The sequence below is a fragment of the Haliaeetus leucocephalus genome, unplaced genomic scaffold (genome assembly GCF_000737465.1).
Source record: "Haliaeetus leucocephalus isolate CR32 unplaced genomic scaffold, Haliaeetus_leucocephalus-4.0 Scaffold687, whole genome shotgun sequence".
NCBI lineage: Eukaryota > Metazoa > Chordata > Aves > Accipitriformes > Accipitridae > Haliaeetus > Haliaeetus leucocephalus.
This window is the reverse complement of record NW_010973123.1, coordinates 3261945-3282941: the sequence shown is the minus strand read 5'-3', so window position 1 is coordinate 3282941 and position 20997 is coordinate 3261945. Positions and strand designations below refer to the sequence as shown.

At 47.4% G+C, this 20997-nt stretch overlaps 1 protein-coding gene across 2 annotated transcripts; it reads right to left on the bottom strand.

Annotated features, from left to right (window-relative positions):
- Nucleotides 1–1523: 1523 nt before the first annotated feature.
- Nucleotides 1524–20832, bottom strand: DNAJB12 (DnaJ (Hsp40) homolog, subfamily B, member 12). Of its 2 annotated transcripts, none has more exons than XR_775174.1 (9): nt 20737–20832; nt 17449–17623; nt 15917–16062; nt 12586–12771; nt 10478–10557; nt 9208–9317; nt 5957–6129; nt 3461–4907; nt 1524–3358 (listed from the first exon to the last, which is right to left on the bottom strand). XR_775174.1 is itself a non-coding variant. In XM_010579915.1 (9 exons), the coding sequence occupies exons 2-8, from the start codon at nt 17535–17537 to the stop codon at nt 4786–4788; spliced, it is 906 nt and encodes a 301-aa protein (XP_010578217.1). In that variant the 5' UTR covers nt 17538–17623; nt 20737–20832; the 3' UTR covers nt 1524–3358; nt 4756–4785. The 2 variants fall into 2 exon arrangements, 1 of the variants encoding a protein (XP_010578217.1); XM_010579915.1 differs by having other exon boundaries at nt 4756–4907.
- Between the last annotated feature and the right edge of the window lie 165 nt (nt 20833–20997).

Here is a 20997-nt window from a genome sequence, read left to right as displayed (position 1 = left end):
GGGAGATTTTGGGGGGCATCAGCAGCAATAAGGCAAATGAGGATTTAAATCCCAGGGTAATGCTAAACCCTCATGTTTTGCCGCGAAAAAGGATGGTGGCAAGACGCGGGGTCCCTTTCGCTCTCTACCTGCTGGAGGAGGATGCTTGTGGGGCACCTACCTTCCCCTGCTGCCTCCCTTCCTCTGGCTGCTGCCCCAATTAAAAGCTTGGGTTAATAAGCCACTGCGTGGGGAAGGAGCTAATGGGGAGCCCAAATCGCCCGCACCTTTGATGAGCGGGCAGGGACCAGCACACCGAAACACAGAGCATCTCCCATTGCTATGAGCTGGGAATGACCAGTAAAACCACCCCAAAAACTGGGGCGTGGAAGTACCTGATCGCAGATTTTAAAAAACATGACGCAGGGTCTGTGTTGGTGATACCAGGGGGTTTTGCCGGGTGGTTGTGTTGGTCTGTGCCGGACTCTCCTGGCCGATGTGCTGGTGCGGGCATTGCGAGAGGCTGGCGGGGCTGACTCACCGCTGCTGCCAGGAACGCGGCACAGAGGGGAAATGGAAGTGACGTGACCTCTGAGAAAGGGAAAAAAAAGGGAAAAGGGGAAAAAACCCCCAAACAACCCCAAACCCCAAACTTCCAGCCCTCTGGTGCGTGGGGCTCGGAAGGAGGAGGGGAGTGCTGGCAGGGTCAAGCCTGCTTTGGGTACTGCAGGAAAAGCCTTTTGCTGCCCTGGGGAGGGGAGATTTGGGAAAGAGAGTCCCATTTGGGACCATGGACCCTAAATCTGACCCCGGGGGCAGGTGTTGCTGTTTTGGGGCAGCAGCTGGCAGTTTCCAAGCCGCCACCGTCGGGAAGCGTGTCCGAGCTAGCCTTTCCGCCCAGGACAAAAGCAGCCCGAGCCTTCCTGCCTGCTGCCCTCCCTGGATGGGGACCCATCCACAGGGCACCTTAAAACGCCAGGATGATGCCGCTGGGATGGTGGTGTTCTGGGATGAGAATAAAGCATCTCCCAAAAGAGCTCAGCCGGAAGATGCTGAGGGACCCAGCTAACAGTGGTGCTTCGATGGGAGGGGAGGAAAGTGAGGTCCCCCCGGCCCGAGAACCAGTTGGAAGCAAAGATGTCCTGCTGAGCGGTCACTGTCACCTTGCCAGGACCCACGGCTAACTCGGGGGGCACCTCCCCCTCTCGATCTTCTCCCCATCCTTCCCTCTCCCACGCCGGGGAGGCTCCTGCAGGGCTGGAGCTCTCAGCCGCTGGGGCTTGCCGTGACAGCAAAGATGCCGAATTTCATTTACCGAGCGCCTGTGTGGATGTGAGGAAGGCGGCGTGAAGAATGAGCTGTAAAACCGGAGCTGGCTGGGGCAAGGATCCACAGGACACACACAGCTGCAGCCTTTCACGTTATAAACATTTATTTATAGATGTACAATTGTATATTTAATTCTAAACCGAGAGATACAGCCTCTGTGAGCATCCGTTAGGATCTATGCCTTCTCGCTCGTTATTATCCATGGGTATCTACTTGAAGAAAAATAATCAAAAGGTTTTGGTGGGCAGGCTCTGGGCAAGGAATGCTGTTGTGCAAGACATTCAGCACCTTCTGTGTACGTGGTTTTCGTTTAACCCCCTCCCCATGATCTCTTCATGCCAGCTAGCCTGTGCCGCTACTAAGAGCTATTTCCAAATGCTGTACTTCCACCCAATTCCTTCCAAAGGTGGAGGAATTTAAAGAAACAAAAAGAAAAAAACCCCTTAAAATCAGGTCCAGGTCATGGTGGCTGTGGGATAGTAAGGCTTGCAGTTAACGGGAGGGCTGATATTTTGCAAAATAAATAAATAGCTGAAGACAGAGCACGTGGATTCCTAATGACAAAGAAATAAAACCACCTTACCTCTCGCCTCTTCCAGCCCCTGCCACCTCACCCGGAAGCCACCGTGCTTTTGATTCATTCCCCCGAGCATGTTGGGGGACTGTTCTCACTGGAAATGTCTTTAGACAAAAATGAACTGCAAAGTACCAAAAAAAAAAAAATAAAAATCCAGTTTATTCAATGGAAGAGAGCTCCGCTCATGCCGGCTTTGCTTTGAAGAGATGGCTCCTAACCTCGAGCACCCTCCCGCCAGTCCTGCCTGTCGGTGATCGAGTGAGAGACATGCTGCAGAGCTCAGGCAGGGTCCGAGTAGAGCTCAGGCGCACCCTGTGATCTCCCCCAGCAAAACTTCTTTCAACAGAAGCAATAGAAAGCTCCATTTCTTATGAATTAGCAGTATTTTATGGGTCTCCTCTAGGAAACGTTAGAGATAGGGTGTCAAGGCCACAGCCATGTTGCAAACGGGAGTCCTGGTGGGTGAGGAACCCCAAGTGTAGGACACACACACAAAAAAAAACACCAACAAAGGGAGACGGCTTGTGGAAAGCCCTCTTTACAGAATGAACGCTGCACGCTGATGACGAGGCAAAATTAAAGCAGACTCTGCAAAAAAAGAAGTTACGTGCACAAATAAACCCAACGACTGATGAGCAAAAACCATCCAGGACAATCCTTCCCATCACTGAGTACGACGCGGGGGCTCAGCTGACCCGCTGCAGCTTCTGCCCACGTTGCAGAACCACACCACAAATCTGGACAGTTTCCCCAATTTCTTTGTTACCCCCTACAGATTTGGAATTTCTTTTATTAAAACCCGAAAGGCAGGTATCGACATCCCAAGCCGCAGAATGCCGCTGTCCTCCAGAAAGCAAAATACAGTAACAGCAAAGTGATTCTTCTTTTAGTGTGTCAGGCAGGAAAGCACTGCAGAGCAAGACACCCTGGGAAAAGACTTCCCGCTTCCTTGTTTACCAAACCGGGCAGAAAACAAAATAATTTAATCATCCAACCCCTGCATAGTTTAAAAGTACAACATATATACAGCTATAAATTAATTCTAAATAGATTATATTTTCTTTTTTTCAAAGTTTTCTTTTATCACCAAATCGTCCAATTTCTCTCTCCGTCGGCAGTGACCAGCGCAGTTGCGAAGGATCTCCTTCTGCTTCACGGCTTCTGCAGTTAGTTTGTGTTATTTTACACTCTACGCGTCTGTTCTTGGGGTTGTGGGAGCCCAGGAGCAAGGAGACTGTCGCACACTAGCGGTGTCAGAAGGGAAGGAGGAAGACGGGCAGCTTGATTTCCTGTCCTAATCGCTGCCTGAGATGTAGGTCGAACAGCGGAGACAGGCAGAGAGAAGAAAAAGGGCAGTTGTGCGTTGCTAATTCTCCAATTCCATTTTTAAGATAAGGTTTGATTCTTTTAAATATCAAGTCTGTCACCTCGGCTCAGTGCACTTCACCAAAAGTCTTCAGGCGTTTCATGAGTCTGGGAACAAAAGCGGTAGTGGTGTCAGTCTCCAGACAATCACACGTCACCGTACCTCCCCCTTCCTTCCCCCCCCCCACCAAATTACAGGCAGCAGCTTACTCAATTGCACTATCTCAGTCCGCAGCAGGCCCTCTGCCTAAGAGCAGCTCTCTTTTCAGACCACGGGTAGAGAGAGGGAATTAAAGAAAAGCAGGTAATTAATGCCGGTCTATCATGAAAGAAGAGGTGCAGTTATCAAAACAAGAGAGTGGGCGTATCAAGATAAGAACGGTTCCAAAAACAGGATACACCCAAAAAAAGGCCAAATGCGACCCAGAGGAATTGCTTTAAAGGCCAAACTTTCAGACGCGCTCCCTTTGCCAAGAAAAACAAAAACCGAACAAAACCTCCCCTGCCAAACCTCCTTACTTGTGTCCACAATCAAGCAGCTAGAAGCCCAACGTTCCCAAGAAGTCTTTGCAAGCCTAAATGGTGTCCGTACAACTAACACTTGGTGCAAGCTTCACCTCCAATTTATTTTCTGTAGAAACCCTGTTTTCAAATAATTTTGTGGCAGGAGGAACCTGTATGTTTTACAGCCACCCCAGCAGTATCTGGTAGGCAAAATCAGCCCAGATAATTAAGCAGAAAAAGGACTCCAAACTCCATGCCAATTTTTTTCATTATTTTTGTGCAGTTCTCCCATGACCCAGCACACCCGGTCTCATGCGTGCTATCTGGGCTCGCCTTAATTCAAGCTCTTCAACCCCCGAGTCTTCCAGAATCCCCCTCAGCTGTTTTTACTTTGATTCCCAGTTTAACGCAGTAAGATATTTCTACAACCTGCTGTGAACTCTGGCCATTTGCTTTGTTCTCCTTGAGTGTCATGGGAAGGCAACGGGGGGGCAAGGAACATCTGTTTGGTAAGAGTCCGTTCCCTGTCATCATACTGCTCCCAGTGCCAGGGGATAACAGCTTTTTCAGTAAAACAGACAATAAAGCAACCAAAAAAAGTTTCATTAAAACCTGGCGGCTGGCTGCCACGGCCGGTAAAAATCTTCCAACCAGCTGAGGCACGCACGGCTGCTGTATCGAATGTGCAGTTGACAAGACTTCTGCCGAGTCGCTAACATGCCTGGAGCGTTTGCTCTGTTCCTAGAGACCCAACACTGACAGTGCCAGAGAAAACAGTGAGCTTGGAGAGAGGAGCTGAGAGTGCCGACATGCAAACTAAACAAAATCAATTTCCCGATTAATGAGTGTACGCTTGACAGAGGGGGGTGCTTCCCCCCTGTGATGGGGGTGCATCCAGAGGAGAGTGGTGAAGATCTGTGTCGCAAACAGAGATTTAAGTAAGTATGAAAAGCACTATTGTGCCCTGCTCCGCTGCCAGGGGAAGCACCACCAGCTCGTACTTAGACCTCTGCTGAGCGGGCAGGCGGTGACTATCCGTGCAGAGAGGCTTGAACATCTGACAGTCTGCTACAGCTGGGGGTGCCCATCTTCTGTGCTCGCTGGTACAGATCCGAGTCTCCGAAGTAGCGTGCCCGGTACAACAAGCCTTCCTCTGCAAAGGGAAAAGCCCAGCATTATGAATGCGATGTGGAAGGAGACCCACCTGCCAGGCCACGTCCCACCACGGGCTCTGCTGGGAACAGGAGGCACCTCAAGTTCTTCAAGGCGAGATGAAGCACAGGATGAGGCTGAGGAAATGCCCTGTGCCCTTTAGGACAGGATGGGCGTAACATCTGCTGACAGCTCATCCATCCCAGGGAAAGCCTTGGGAACCTGAAGGGACCTGCCTCTAGTCCCAGGAGGCACATGAAGCAGCCTACACAAAGGCTACCCCAGCAGCATGGGGAAGAAGAAACGCAGAGGCTCAGAGCTCGCTGCATTGACCTCACCTGGCACCACTTGGGGCTCTAACAGCCCCTCCTGCGTCCCAGGCGCTCAAATTCTACCCTGGCCACTGCTCCAAGAGCTGTGATCATCACGTGCTGGGAACAGGCAGGCAGAAAAGTCAGGTCACCCCTGGGATTTGGCAAACAGTTTGCTGCCCTCACCACACTCTGCTGCCTGGCTAGATGGCCAGATCATCTCTCGTGCTGTCTGGCTGGGTAGGTGTCCCTCCTAACCCTGCATGCCTTCAGCAGCACACAAGGCAATGTCAGTGCTGCCGCCACAGCTTTCTGAGCAGGTATGTGATGCAGGATGGACGACACCGTGGGCGGCCACACTTTCAGACACAGTCCTTGAACAACTGAAATATTACACAGAGCTATCAGGGGCTTCCTGAAAATCAGATGGCTGCAACCTTCTCCCTCCATTGGAAATCAAGAGATATCCTACTGACACGACAGGGAAGCTCCCGGGCACAACTCCTGTCTGACCAGTTCTACAGCAGCATTAAAAAACAAAACAAAACAAAACAAAAAAACCCACATACTGGATTTGTCACAAAGTCACATATGGCAAAAAAAGCCAACAAAAGAGGAAATGTGCTCACACCATGTTAAAGTATAACTTTAGCATAACTCAGTCCCTAGTTAAAGACCTTTCCGAAGCTGACCTCATGCAACAGCCAAGACCCTCCACTCCTGACCCCACACTACTCACTCTGCTGCTTCTCTTTCCAGCAGTTATTTCGAAGGTTTGCAATATAGTCGTCCTCCACGCTCCTTTCAACGTTTTTCAGGTTTGTGCCTGTGTATTCGTCTGCAAAGTTCTCAGATACGTAGTAGCTGACTTTCAAGTGCTCTGTCACTCTCCTGTGTATGTGACCCACAGACCTAGTTCAAGGAGAAAAGGCAGAACAGTGTAGGACACACTTGAAGGGCAGAGCAAAAAGCTCCCAGCTCTTTATAAAGCACAACATGCCATGATACCAAACCGCTGAAAACATACATCACTCCTATGCATCCACAGACTTGAAGGTTTGGAAAGGAGAAGCATTTCTAGTGGAAATGAAACGCCAACACAGGGAGAGAAAACCTGCCAGGCCTCTAGCTAGGTGGGCAGAGCTCTGAATACAGACGTAACTTTGAGGCACATTGCCCAAGGCCTAAACCCACTTAAAATAAAGTGTTCATTAGCATTTTCAGCACTAATTAAATCTCTCTGCAATTTCCTTGCTGACGACACCATCATCTGTTTTTGGCGGTGAGCCCCAAGGATGGTTACAAAGCTCAGAGGCCGATGTTTGTGCAGTGCAGGGTAAGAGCAGCCAGCGAGGCAGAACAGCTGTCACAGCTCCCCAGCAACCCCCCCTCGCTCAGCAAGGCTACCCGTCAGTCAAACCCAGTACCCTCTGCTAAGATATCTGCTAACCCCAAGAGCGTCAGCTTCCTCTACCACATCACATGCTGCAACGAACACTGTTGCTGCAAGAACAAAATTAGACCCGCTCTGCACTCGAGCCTGCACCAACTAGCACGGAGAGCACTTTCTAGAAGAAAATCTCTTCTTACCCTACCCCCATGGATTTGCATTTCAGACGGAGCCCTGTACTTATTTTCCCCAACACTCCAGCAAACCTAGAGATACTCACTAGGGCGTGTTTGCAAGCTGTAACACAGGACCTGTGCCCAAATGCTGGATTCATCAGGAACAGCTCCATCTGGAGACATGCCCAAAGTTTCCCATAATAAATACCAGCTGGCTGCTGCATTAAAAGCAAGCCTGATTCTTAAGCCAGGTATAAACATTAACTCATCCGGCTCACCCTTCAGTCTGTTATCAGAGTTTACAGGAGTGATTCAAAGACTCCTGCACGTTTCATCAAGGTCCAGCACTCAGGGAAGAGTGGTGGATAACCGGATAGACTGAACATGACCAAAAACCTCTCTTGGCATTTTTCGAGAGAAAGGCCAACGCATCTCCTGCAGTGCCTGCTGGCAGAGATGCAGTCTGGAAGAAGCTCAGCTCACTATTTTACCTGTCAAGACAGAGCCTTAAGCTCTCCCATAGTCCATACTCCTCTTCTGTATAAAGATCAACTAGGGAGGCTACAAAGCGTGCCCTCAAAGGAGGAGTATTTGAGTTTGCAGAGCTCCAGCAGCGTGCCTGAGTGTAAAGCATGAAAATAAGGGCAGGACCTGGTGCAAGAAACCTGCCGCCTAAGTCAGACACGCAATTAAGTCAGGCAAATTTGATGAGGTGTTATTGAAGAGCAGGGTGGCAGAGTCAGGCCCACAGCCAGACAGGACTTTCAGCAGAAAGCTAGTATTTGGAAGAGATTTACAAAGGTAATGGAGTGACAAATGGCTCTTTAGGACTCTACCTTTCTCAGAGACAGCTTCACTACCAAGAAGTGGCATTAAAATCTCCATGTGCCACTGAAACCTCACCAGGTTCAAAAGCTTCTCGCCTCCTGCTCACTGAGTTCAGTGCAGCAAGCTCCAGCTTTCTGCCAAATGACAGCCAAGCACGGCATTTCCCTTTACATCGGGCAGCAGAAGGGGCCTGGCTGCCTGTGCGAGCAAGCGAGTGAGCAGCACCGCCTGCCGGCACAGCATGCCTTTTGCTCCCGAGCTAGCTTCATTTGAAGTGCCTTGGTCACTCAGAAAGGATAACGGAGGACGGGGATCAGCTCATTTGCTGCTCTTGTCCAAATCCAAACTTGGAAATCGGTTTGCTTGCCGCTACCCAAGCACGCAGAGACAGGGACAGTACAGGGAACAGGGAACTGAGCAGCAGAGAAACACCTGGGGCTCAGGGATGGCTTTCCTCTGACAGCTCACAAGGCTGGAAGCAAATCTCTGCCCACTTAAAAGCTGCCCTCCACTGAACGTCTTCTCACCCCATAAACTGCCTCTTCACCAGTATAAAACAAACTGGTATACATGTATAATGCTTAATTTTATAGTCCTAATATCAACTGCAGAAATCACACCTCAATACTCTTTAGCCTCTCAGAATAACCTTTAACTGTGCCCTCTTCAAAACCGCTCCATCTTTCAGCTCCAAGCACTAATGTCACAGTCTTTACCTTGGACCCAAAAGCTAAGCTGGGTTTTATAGTATTTAACATCATCAGTGGCAAACATTGTCACCTGTGAAACTAAACAGGGCCCACTGGCTGTAACCAAGTCCACCTACCCTCTTGAAATACACACAAGGAACTTCCACTGAAAATACATTAAGCTTTTGTCAAGAATGATGCAAGCAGCCAGAAATCAAGCCTGTTTTCCCATTCTTTGTTGGCACTGCAAAGTGAGTAAGAATGAAGACTCATTTCATTTGTCAGCCAAGTGAGCAGATCGGGGCATTTCCACAGGATCTAGAATGAAACAGCTTCACTTTCTCACAGTAAATGTCTGGCCATAGCTGTTTCATGGCAAGATTAGAGTTCAAAAATAGGGGACTTCTCTGGGAGTGTCTTTTACTCCTTCTTTTCTTCCTCTACTGCTTTGTACTAGGCATAAACTGAGCCCTTCTTTGTTTTTCACACCCCAGTTTAACTCTACATCTCAATTAATTCTGAATATGGGATCACAGTGCTGGGCTGCAGTCTCTCAGAGTAATTTCGCCTGTCCCTTTCTAGGACAGACACACCCAGCTGTGGGTACGGGCTGCAGAAGGTCCCTGTCAAAGAACACCCTCCCTTGGGCAAGTGAGCACCCTCCAACCTTCCCCACACCTTCCATCTCAAGACCTATTTGAGAACCAGGAGGCCTTCAATGATGTGCGAGACATCTGGCAGCAAGAGCAATGGTGTGATGAGATAAAGCAAAAAAAAAAACCACCAACAAACAAAAAAACAGAGAGGAAAAATAGAGAGCCTAGATCCCTGCCCCCTCACACCACCATGCCCTCCAGAACCCACCCCCCTCCCCAGCTGAATAAGTTTTAGAGTAATAGGTACTAACGGCCTCTGGCTCAAACTGTAGGGTGGGCTGGAGACCATCATCTGGCTGAGAGCAGACACAATGATCAGGATGAGGATAGGCATCAGCTGGACAAACAACCCAAGGCCACCCTGAAGGATCAGAAACACACAGTGGAGTGCCACCCATACACTTGTTTGCAAGGATCCCATAGCATTGCTCTCCCTCCCTCCCAGCCCTAGCCCAACCTTGATTCTCCTGCTTTTTGCAGACATTTGGCTTAGGAAGCACCCCAAAATAACTGGGGGGAACCCAGCAGCGCACAGTTCCCCTCCAGAAAGGGCAGCATGACTCCGAAGGTCCAAACCCACTGCCCCTTCTCCAGACGTGACAAAGGGCAGAGGGGACTGGCAGGGGGAACCTTGTAAGTGAATTTCAAAAGCCTAATGCTCATATTTTGTTTTTCCAGAGCATATGTGGTTTCTGTCCTGCTTGTGCTAGTGAGCAGAACTGGTTTTATGGAAAGTCTTCTCCTTTCTTCAGTGTCAGATTAAAGTAATTCCACCCCCCAACACCCCCACGTCTTGAGCTCTCTCCAGTTCCAGCAGAGTACACTTTCCCCTTTAAGCTTGAGAAAAAATATTCAGGAAGTTCTTGTTTGTTTGTTTGGGTTTAAAAAAAAATAAATGGCTATCTCCAGAAAATAGTAATCTTCAGTACATAACCCTGGTCTCTTAAATAGTAAGTCCCTCATTCTCACTTCTCTAGATCAGAGGACTTGGAGCGCTGGAGATATACTTAGATTTTCTGTGATGGGAAAACATAAAAATAGCTTGTGCCATAAAGTGTCTTCCTTTAAGCATCACAGATTAGAAACACCCCATCTTCAATACTGGAATAAAAGGGAGAATGAGTTCATGTTGGGAGGAGCCGTGAATATTCACATTATCTGAAAAGTGGATTTACCTTTAGAAATTACAGAATTAAATCAGAAAGGAAATGCTTATTCTGTAATAAAGACAGGGACATTTTACTGGTGCAATCTTATTTCAAAGCCGCACTGCTTCAAGACACACCAGTGTTTTTCCCACTGGATGACAGCTATGAGAGTCCCTGGAACAACCACCAGTAAATTAAACCCCAACCTGGTGTAAATTCCAAAGGCAGCTCACTTCCCACGACTCCAGCTTTCTGTTCAGGGTGGTGGAAACAAGCAGGCCCGTTTCACAAGAAGGCCACACCAACTAGCTTGCAATTCACGTATTGGAAAAACCTTTAGACCCTCAGCTCCCCCCGCCTGTTCTCCACTTACGTCACCCTGATGTTCTCGTCTGTCCTGCCTCTGATGGTAGGTATATCGCATCCTGCCATTGCTGTATACGTGAACGTTACCTATAGGCAAAAGAAAAGTGTTACACAAAAGTCACAGTAAGATGGTGTAAGATGGTGCTGGCTGGCCAGTAAGGAACCATAAAAGGTGGACAAGTTCCATGTCAGCCTCACCAATAAAAACACAGTAGGAAAAAGTAGACTGGGTGCTGACAACAGCAAATTCAGGAATTTTAACCTTGAACATTGTCAGAATGGGCTTGATCTGTTTCTTTGGTTCGGGCCATACTCAGCAAAGATGTAAGGACATAGAATTGTAAAGGAATCCACGCTGCGCTCCCACCTAGATCTGGTCTGCCGTTACCACTGCTCTCAGTTCAGTCTACTTCACATAGCCGGCAGCATGCCAGCCAGTTCAGAGCTGGAAGAAGGACAGCACATCTGCCCGGCTGGGCTGCTTCCAGGCTGGAGCTGGGATGTCCCAGTGAAATGGTAATTTGAGAGAGTTGGGCTGTGCCTGAGATGTCTGCATATGTCCCAGTGCTCAAGGTGCATGTCCATGGTTTTGGTCAGCAGGCCACATGGCAGAAGCCCCTGACTCAAGCCACTCCATCATGCTGCCTTGACAGATATGGCGGTAGCTTTAGAGCAAAGCAGATATGGGACTCCACAGGAGATGGATAGAAGAATTCATTAAAAAAATTCTAGTCATCACCTGAAGCCAACATTTACAAAATGAGTTATATAAGCCACAGCTGAAAAAGAAATATTCCTAAGCTGTACTGAGTGCATAATGTCTGAAGGTGAACTGGTGGTGGGCACAGAGATCCATCTATAGGATTTTGTAGGATCACATGAAGATTCAGGTTGGAGTGATCTCAGGAGGTCCAACCTCTCGCTCAAAGCAGGGTCAGCTATGTAGAGAGAATATCTTGTACAGGCCTCCTTGCTTCTAATTGAATTTACTTTAGGTTAAAACCAATTACAAAAAGAAATAATTTTGGCATTTTTTTCACCCTAAAAACAGAGCTCTTCCATGTCTTGTTTTAAATGTCAAAGCTACAGCTGAAAAAGGAGACTGGCTGAGAAAGCGGTCCTGAATTCTCTTGGGACAGTGAGGAAAGGAAAAAAAGACTGAGCTAAAACAGCAATCTGCTGTTTTTACTGGCATAGCTTTACCTCTCTGACAGGCAGAACATGAATGCTGCAAAAGGCTTCAAGATGCCTTCACAAGTACTTGACATTAGTGTGTTAATTCTTACATACCAGATAGGAAAGAGCTACCAGAGTAAATCTTCTCAATTGAAACAAAAATATTTGTTTTTTCCAAGTTGGTCCACAGAGGTCAAATAACCACTGCCTTCTCTGCCAGTCAAATATGACTAGAGTAAATACAAGGGAGTCTTCTAAAATACCCTTATCCTTATATTAAATCTGTGTCTTTTTGATCGGAACTGACCAAGTGAAGGAACAGTCACTCAGTTCTTTCCTGCTACCCAAACCATGACCAGCACTGTGGATAGACAGGATACAGATTTAATTTTCAATTCAAGAGGTTTAAATTATGCTCTAGAAATAACACTTTCCTCTTTTTTATGGGACACAGTAGAAAGAAGGAAGTGGACACTGATCTCAAAGAAACTGCTTCAGCTGCGTGGCAGAGCAGATACAGATCAAGAACAAGGCTCAGGTGTTACCAAAGTTTGTTCTGATGAGAAGATTTAACTTCTAAAAACACCAGGCAGAAAAGCCTCTTCAAAATAGGATTGTTTTTACAACTAGCCTTAAAACAAGTCGGTTTTTGTTCTAACATTCAACCCAACCTAATAACAGCTAATGTTGCCAGCATGCAAACAAATACCTGAAGTTGGGAAGAAGTCCAGCTCTGATGGTATTACCTGCTGGATGCTGAGTTCTCCAAGTACCCGTCTGAACAATTTAGAAAACTCTAGGTGTTTAGGTCATGTGTGAAGGAGAACACTCTCTCATCAAACTCAGCAATCCTTGCACGGCCAAAGAAATCACTACTGCACTGTTGCTCTGTCAAAAGGATCGGGTCCCATTCAAGAGATTAAGGTTTAACGTGCTTACTAGAAGGAAAACCACCACCAAAAAACATGTTGAAGAGGTCCTCGGGTGAGATGTCGGCCTCAAACCCACGGTGGAAGTCCGAGTGACTGTGTCCGTGCCGAGCAGGGTTGAGTTTCTCATCTCCAAACTGGTCATATTGCTTCCTCTTCTCTGGGTTGCTCAATACTGCGTATGCATTACCAATGGCTGAAATATTGACAATAAGGAAGCAATTAGCTTCTTTCTTCTACAGATAATACATTTCGCCCTGCAAATTGCCAGGACTTGCCTCTCTCATTACTCAAATGAGGTTCTCAACTACCCACGTCTTGTCAACTTGGCTACTTCAGCAGTGCAGCACTAGTACCTGGCACACTTCTCTGGCAAACGCAGACAGAAGGAAAACACACCAAGAGATTCAATGAAAAAGGCCTTAATTAATTCAATGATACGACTGGTATGGATTTGGTGTATGTCCCTAGAGAAACTCTCTCAGATGAATGAAATTATGAATTGAGAAGGAAATATTGGTAGTAGAGCAGCTACCCGTTTCACTTAATTAAACTTGTTATTCCTTTTGAACAACTAATGCTCAAATCCTTCAGCTGTAAACAACTGTATAGGAAAATACGATTTTAGCTGACAAATTTTATTCAAAAGTGGCATTGAGGGAATTCAATATCATAGCCTAAAACCAGAACTGCAAAGAACTTAAATACAGGCTAGATCTCTAGAAGAGACTTTAAAACCTCCCATCACAGCTAGTAAGGAACTAGAAATTTCCTTACAACAAGAACAAGAAACTTGGCTAGAAGTTGTGTCTGTCAGCTATGAATTTCAAAATTCCCAGATGCCAGAAGTAAGGCATGTAATTACAAGGACTATTAACCAGTGCCTGTGATGGTGGAAATGTACTGGAACTAAACCCCTGCCAGTTTCCCAGGTCACTCTCCTTCCAACCTCAGCATGTTTGAGGCTTTCTACCACAATGTCTGCCTGCCACCCTCCTATTTCTGTACTTGTCTCTCTGCACGTTCCAACTTATCGCTTCCCCTCTCTACCAACTGACCCAAGAGCCTCCCCACATGACTGCAGAGCCTATCCTCTCTCCTCCCTGTGTCACAAGGAAGGAAAAACGTTCATGGCAGTAGTTGACTGGTGTATAAAAGGCAGGGGCAGAAGTGATAGAAAAGGGAGATACCTGCCCTTTGGAGGACATTAACTCCAAGATTCAACATTTTCCCAGTAGTTAGATCGAGGTGTACGGTTTCTGCTTGGACTAGAGATTTGGAGTGTGGAGGATGTAATGTCAATACTCTTGTTTTCCTCCTTGGTTATAATTAGTGCACACAGAGCAAACATTTCTACAACCAGGCAAGGAAGCTGGATGACAAGGACCGACTCTTAGCATATTAGCTTGTTCTTTCAAATTGTGCAGTTAAGCAACAAAAATGGAGCGGTTCAGGGTTTTATTCGCTGTTCTTCTGCTGACAAAGCCCAAGAAACACCTCATTCTAAATCACGATTTTAGCTCAAACTAGCCAGGTTCAACTCTTTTTCCAACGTCAGCCAAAGGCAGTGATGCAAATCTGCCACAAGACAGACTGCAGCCAACTGCAACTATGGACTGAGACAAGGTCTCAGGACAAGACCTAATGCTTTATCAGCTGTCACTGGGAAGATGAATGCCAAAACTTCAGCTAATACATCAACATAAGAAAAAATTAACTAAAATCCTCATAGCAGTGCATATTTCCCCCTTCACCTTCTGGAACCAAACAGCTGGACTTCAGCGAGCCCTGCAAACTAGGAGCTCAGCTCAGACTGAAGGAGAGGAGAGCCAATGAGGCAAGCCTTGGAGGAGAGATAACCTGAGAGCAGATAGCTCTGCAGTGGAGGATAAAGGGCACCTTGCTTAACGCATGACTTCTGGCACGTAACTCTTGTCAAAGCCTTTGGCAAACATCATTATTTAAGATTACAAGTGAAGAAACCTGCCTTTCGCCACTTAGCAAGGATTGAAGGATAAACTATCAAACTGTGGCTTACTGCACATGCGGTGTAGATAGATGTCTGCAGAGGCTCACTCTTTAATCTGGTCCCCATACCAAAACAGGCTCTCCCAAGTAGCTGGGGGTCAGCTCATTATTTGCTAACAGCAACACACTTATCAGTTATGGATTTAAGTCTTAAAAGGCCTGAACAAACCTTACATAAGACTTTTACTGCTAAATTCATGTCTACTAGAAGCTTACCCGAATACTATATCAATACACTCACACCAGGCTAGCCTTGCTCCCTGCTCCAGCAGAAGTCTCATGCATTTCATTCCCAAGATGGCCAGAATCAAACCACACCATTTAAATGGCTTAACACTGCAAAACCAGCACTGTACAACCGGCATCAAGAAGTTCTGCGTTTAGCTCAACAATAATAATCAAACTTCCGCAGCTTGCAAGGGAAAATGGGGTTATATGTTCCAAGCAATAGCATTTCTCTTGGAAAATTACTCCGGTTTTAAGGTATCTTATTACCCAGGAAACATCCCTGCTGCATTTGTAGAGATGCCCTAAGAATTGGGCTCTTTGCAGCAGAACTGAAGCTCCTGGTGACCTATTTGAGCCCTGGATAGCCTCAGTTGTATGGCTGGTGCAGTTTCACCCTAGAAATTTTCACCTGAGGTTTCTATCCACCAATTCCACCCGCAGCCCTTTGCAAAGGTCAGGTGCTGAGTGCTTGCTTAGAAACCTGAAGGCCTACTGGCTGCCTGAAATGTTCAATGAGTGGAAGAGTCTAAATACCAGTTCTGAAGAAGATGAGTTTCCCGCCTGCCCAGTAATGTTTCTCTCGAGGGATTCGTGAACCCAACGGCTGCCTCTGGTGCTGCACAACTTACTAGGTCTCTACTGGATTTGTCAGTAGAGAGGGGTGCACCACAGCACCTGCCCCATGCTGGATGACTGCAGGAGTTGGAGCTTCTCCCTGCTAGGTGAATGCTCCTGTACCTCTCCAAAAAAAGGGGTTGTTTAACATCCTGAGGGAATTACCTCCTGAGCAGTGTGGCAGGAAGCTGGAGCAACCCACAGGTAGGGCTGCTAGGATAAAGGGAAGGAAGGCTTCTCCTTGTCCAACTAGCAGAGGTGAATCCTACCTGTGCCAACCTGTGTTTGTTATTTTAAGTTTATGCTTTGTTCATAACACAACCAGCTCAGAAGAGAGACAACTTTACAAGGAAAAGCTTTATTTCACTCTACCTGACTCATAAGGTTGTTTTTAAGGGTCCTTGCTAGCCCAACTCAGCACCACTGCCTGATAATTGCGGGCAAATCACAAAGTTGGAAATATTCTTTACCTTTAAATGCCTCTGTAGCCCCTGGTGCGTGGTTCTTATCTGGGTGAAACTTCAGTGCAAGTTTCCGGTAGGCCTTTTTCAGGTCCTCATCAGAAGCTTCTCTGTTTACTCCCAGAATTTCATAGTAATCTTTGCACTGCTTTACCCTGCCAGTAGAGAGAGGAGAAAACACAGACAGGTAGTTTCAGCTGTGAAAATCACTTTGCAATGAATAGGCCAACTCTGCAACATCTCACACATCACAGTTTCGATCGATGTTGTTCAGTGAACTCTGGTTTACTCAGCACTAATTCCTCAGAGGGTGACCCAATTTTTGTCACAGACTCATTCCTGCTGTGCCTGCATTACTAGCACACAAACAGTCTCACAGAACAAGTCAAGCCAGTAGTGGTAGAAGGGCCTCTCCTCAGGCAAGGATATCACCCGCAAAGGAATGTGATTGACAAATAAGTTTCAGATTCGTCATGCTCACGTTTTGGAGGCTATTTGGGAGGCACTACAAATGGCAGGCATCTATCTGAAGGATAGATGGGGCTATTGGCTTTTTTCTCCCCCCTCTCCTCAGACTCAGTTAATTCACAGACCTAAAAATAACATCAGCTGAATTCTAGAGGAAGAAAGAGGGAGCTGCCCAGGCCTGTATGTGCAGCCCAGTTCATTCTGGGTACACTCACAGCCCAGCGATGGTTTCGCCTTCTCACATGACTTTGATGAGACAGACTATGGCAGGCTGGGTTTTTGGAGAAATGGATGACGTAACAAGCATCCCTGTAAGTCCATTAGCCAGAGCAGTTCTTGTGCAATTCAGACCATGCCCATAACCTTAAACAAAGTTTACCAAGTGACTGTGCCTGCAGTTCAGTCCTTCAACTTCCAGTATTTGCAAATGGTAGAAAGGAACAAAGAACAGCTTGAAACAGGGTTTGGGAAACAGGTGACTGCATAAACATGTCCTGGAACTTTCCAGCAGGAGCTTTAGAAGTGCATCGTGCTCACAGAGTCAAGTGTCCTGCAATGGATTTCTACTTTATCGGGCTCTAAGAGAGACCATGAGCAGAATATCATCAGGAGAGAGGAAGAAGGATATGCCCTGTCACTTGCTACTAGACCAAAGCTTAAGAGCAGGAGGGCTGCCTACTGCAAGCTAGGAGCCATGACTTCCACCTACAGGATCTCAGGAGCACATGGGATTTTTCACAGCATTACTGACTGTGACATGTGAAGTCCATGAGATGAATGCATCCAAAATGTCTCTTTGGACCTCAGCCAGGAAAAGGCCTGCGTGCCTACAGTTCTAGCCCTTGTGCATGCCTTTGGGGGAAAATCTCATCCCTCGTTTTCCCAACCCAGCTGCCTCCCAGGGCTGCCGTAGCTACAAATCCTCCTAGGTATGCTTTTAGCAGCCAGCCAGTTAAAAAACACTTAATGGGGTTCAAAGCCGGAATCTTTAAAACACTGTGAAAAACAGACCGGTATCACATGATAAACTCAAACAAGCTGCGGGTTGAAGCCACGGAGAGCTGTGCACACACCTCTTCACTGCATCCACCTGGTCCTGAGTGTAGCCCTTGGGGGCCTCCCCACCAGCCTCTCCATTGGCCGATGGGAAGTCTCTGCTCATTTTCTTGAACTGAGAGTTTGTGGACTCCCTGGATTGGGACTGGCCATTGGCTGATTGCTCGTTCTTGTTGAGTGATTCAAGCAGAACTGAAATAAGAAAAAGATGAAAAGAAAAAAAAGAAGTTAAGAGACCGCCAAGCTCAATCTGCCCTTCCAACTCTCCCATAAAGAGACCCCTCTTCATCTTGCCACCGCCCTAAGACCCCCCACCCTTCATCAGAAAGACATTCACCTTTTCATCCAAGGAACCCTTGAGCTCCTGCTGCTTCTTGCCCAGATGTGAGGGCTACTGCTAAACACATTGCCTGCTTCTCCCAATGCACGCAACCTCCATCAAAACCCCAGGCCTACCCAGCTGGACAGTCTGGGAGCCACAGTGGATCACCAAAGCAGCACATCCTTGTCCTCTCCTTTTTTTTTTTTTCCCACTTCTCTCCTTAACAGCAAAGCATTTCCACATTTGTTCTCTAGCATATTATAAAGCATATTATTCTTCTTTATCTCCTGCCTTTGCAAGTCTACTGTGCTAGGTAAATTATGTGACAATGCCACATCTTTAGAAAGCTTAGAAAATAATACTGTGGGACGCCAGTCACACACGGATACTCCCCTTTCGGGGACAGAGAACTGCAGCACTGATTGCTGGCAGCACGATAGGACCCATAACACATGAGTCAGAAGGGTGCTTTGTTCTCTTGTGCTGTCATACCTACATATTTGATGCAGGTAGAAGCAGCTGTGAAAACCACCTTCTCCCTCAATTACCAAATATGAATTGCATAAATTTAATTTTCCTTTTCTTAGGTGGGGTGCGCATGTGTATTGGGTAAAGTGCTGCAGACTATTGTCTCCTCCTTGCAAGGCTCAGACACCAACCTCCATCCTTTTCAGCCAAGAGGGGACAAACATTCAGGCCTGGCCTAACTGCACAGGTGACAATACTGTGAAACCAAGTGAGATTCCTCCAAGTGCAGAAGTATCTTTCCATCATGCGTTTCCCTGGCAGCTGGATAGCACCATCTTTTTAAACTACTTTTATCTTTTTTAAACCAAGTATCAGACTGATCTCTTCATGCCTGCAGCTTCTGAAGTTTATATATTGCATCCCCATTAAAAAGAATAGGCACACGTAATACGATTAAAACCAGACGATGTTATTTACAAAGGCATCAGTAACTTGACGAGCTTGCAGTCCTTTATCCATAGCCTAGAACTGAGAAGGACGTTTCGTCTCCTCCTGCAGATTGCACATTACAGACCTTGCACTATGGGGGTATCACGTTCTTTATGCAAGTGCAAACAACGCTTGCAGGCCAAGAGATGAGCCAAGATATCCTATCTGACCCGCACAGCTTGTAGGGGCAAGAAAAAACCGCTCGGTAATCCAACAGCCAATACAAGCAATTGTTACAGGACGAAGGATAAAAATGACAGCAGGCTAAGGAGTAGCAACTCACTGGATGAGCTTCTGAGCTTGGGGGCTTCACAGATTTCAGCTTTTGGAAAAATAAATCCTTCCTTTGCTCATATTTACACCACTAGAGTGTTCACAAAATTACAGTCTTTGCTTTTGATCCTTCCAAACCTGAAGCAAACTGCCAGTCACTTTTAAACCTCATCTCACGAGGCAGTCCCTCCCACCCCACTCTTCCTGTTTAGGGCTCAGTTCCCTACAGCTTGCCAAGAGATTTTTGGTAGTGTGGTTCCCCAAACCAACCACAGAAGTCCACGTACAGCCACAGCTCAGTTCTATTTCACTCCACAGCTCCAGTCGTATTGCTTCTGCATCCCAAAGCCATACTGTGCAAGATCCATGTCGCTGATTGTTGCCAAACCCAATGTAACTCATGAGAAAGAGATTTCCCAGGGGCACATGAACTACGTAAAGACTCAATGACCACCATGTAACTGCAGGATCTTTAGTAACATTTCCTAACTATAGACCCAAAGCGCACAGGCAAGCAACCAGCAGGACACCAAGCAAAGGGTCCTTGGACAGCACCTCAGACGTGAAACTTGTACCAGCAGCTTGGTTGGGGTCTGGCCACAAATTAGCACACTGTATTTTAACATTAACCTGCCTTGCTGCCCCCCTTTCCTCTGCTTTCCTCCCCTATGCTCCAGTTCTCTAACAGTACATAACCCACCTTTTACTCTGCCTGTCCCAGGCCACAGGATTAAGGCAAAACATGACTGCTTCACATTGCGAGCTGGTGCTTGCTGTCACCCAGATCTACTTTTCTGGCGCATGCCCTAGCAGAGCTCCACACGAAGAGCAATCCTTGTCAGAGTGGGCCTTTCTGTGTGCTATGCCACGCTTTTTCCCCTAAAAGTCACTTTTCTTGCCCAGTAATTTTGCAAAAGTGTAAACTCTGAATGGGAAGGAAAATCACACCACGTGTACAACAGGCTGATACACTGTGTTTGAGGGAACGGGAGGAGGCCTCGTGCAACCAAAAAGAGGATTACAGGACGCCTTGGGCTCTCCATGGGACAGACAAGCTGCAAAACGCAGCTGAAGAATCAAAACTTGGATAAGGTCTGTCAAAGTAAAAAAGTAAAAAACCCCCCAAACCCCTACAGACCTTTGCATAAATTTCTGCAACTTAAGAACACGTAGAGAAAGAATTGTGTTTGGCTGCTTCTACAAACCACTTCCCAGTGGCTTTTGTGACACGTCAATTATGGATACCATAAGGCTTCCAGGAAACGAGATCGTTCCTCAGAACTCATAAAACTGGCAGGTTTTCAAAGAAAGCAACTTATTTTCTACGCGTGCTGAAATGAACACAGTAGCTGTGCCGTGGCAATTGATGGGGGCGTACGAAACGAGAAGCAACACTCGCCGAGCGGAACAGCCAGGGAAAACAAGCCCGCTCCACCACGTAAGCTCAAACAAAGTGTCTCTGCCTACTGGCAAACTATGTTGAAAGCTGCTCAAGGAGGGGATTCTGCAGCTGCGCCCAGGCCCAGCACCGTCGCAACTCTGCGGGAAGGACTGGAGCTCCAGGACAGCCCAAATGCCAGGAGAGAAAAGAAAGGAGGCTTTGGCCAGCCCCACCGAGAACTTCTCGGCCTTGCCAAGCCCCTTCTCTCCCCGCAGCCAGCGATGCTCCTGCGAGCAGCCGTGACCGCAGGCCCAAAAAACCAGCAAGAATTTAGGGAGCTACTAGAACCACCGTGCTCTGCTCCTAGCGTACCTCTTCCCGCCCTCCTCTCTGGACAGAGACCCTCTCCTCACAGCCCCCCACGTTAGAGAAAAGGGCCCTGAGTGGGTGAGGGGCAGCACCGGGGAGACACACGCCACCGGTAACGGGTTACAGCCGGTGAACAGCAGCCCCGGGGAGGGGCACAGAGACCCACCGGGTCAGCCCCGGCTCCGGGGCGGGAGCGGGTGTGTGGAACACGGACGGCGGATGCCCGGCCCCGGCAGAGCCCCTCATGGCGCCGGGGGCCATCCC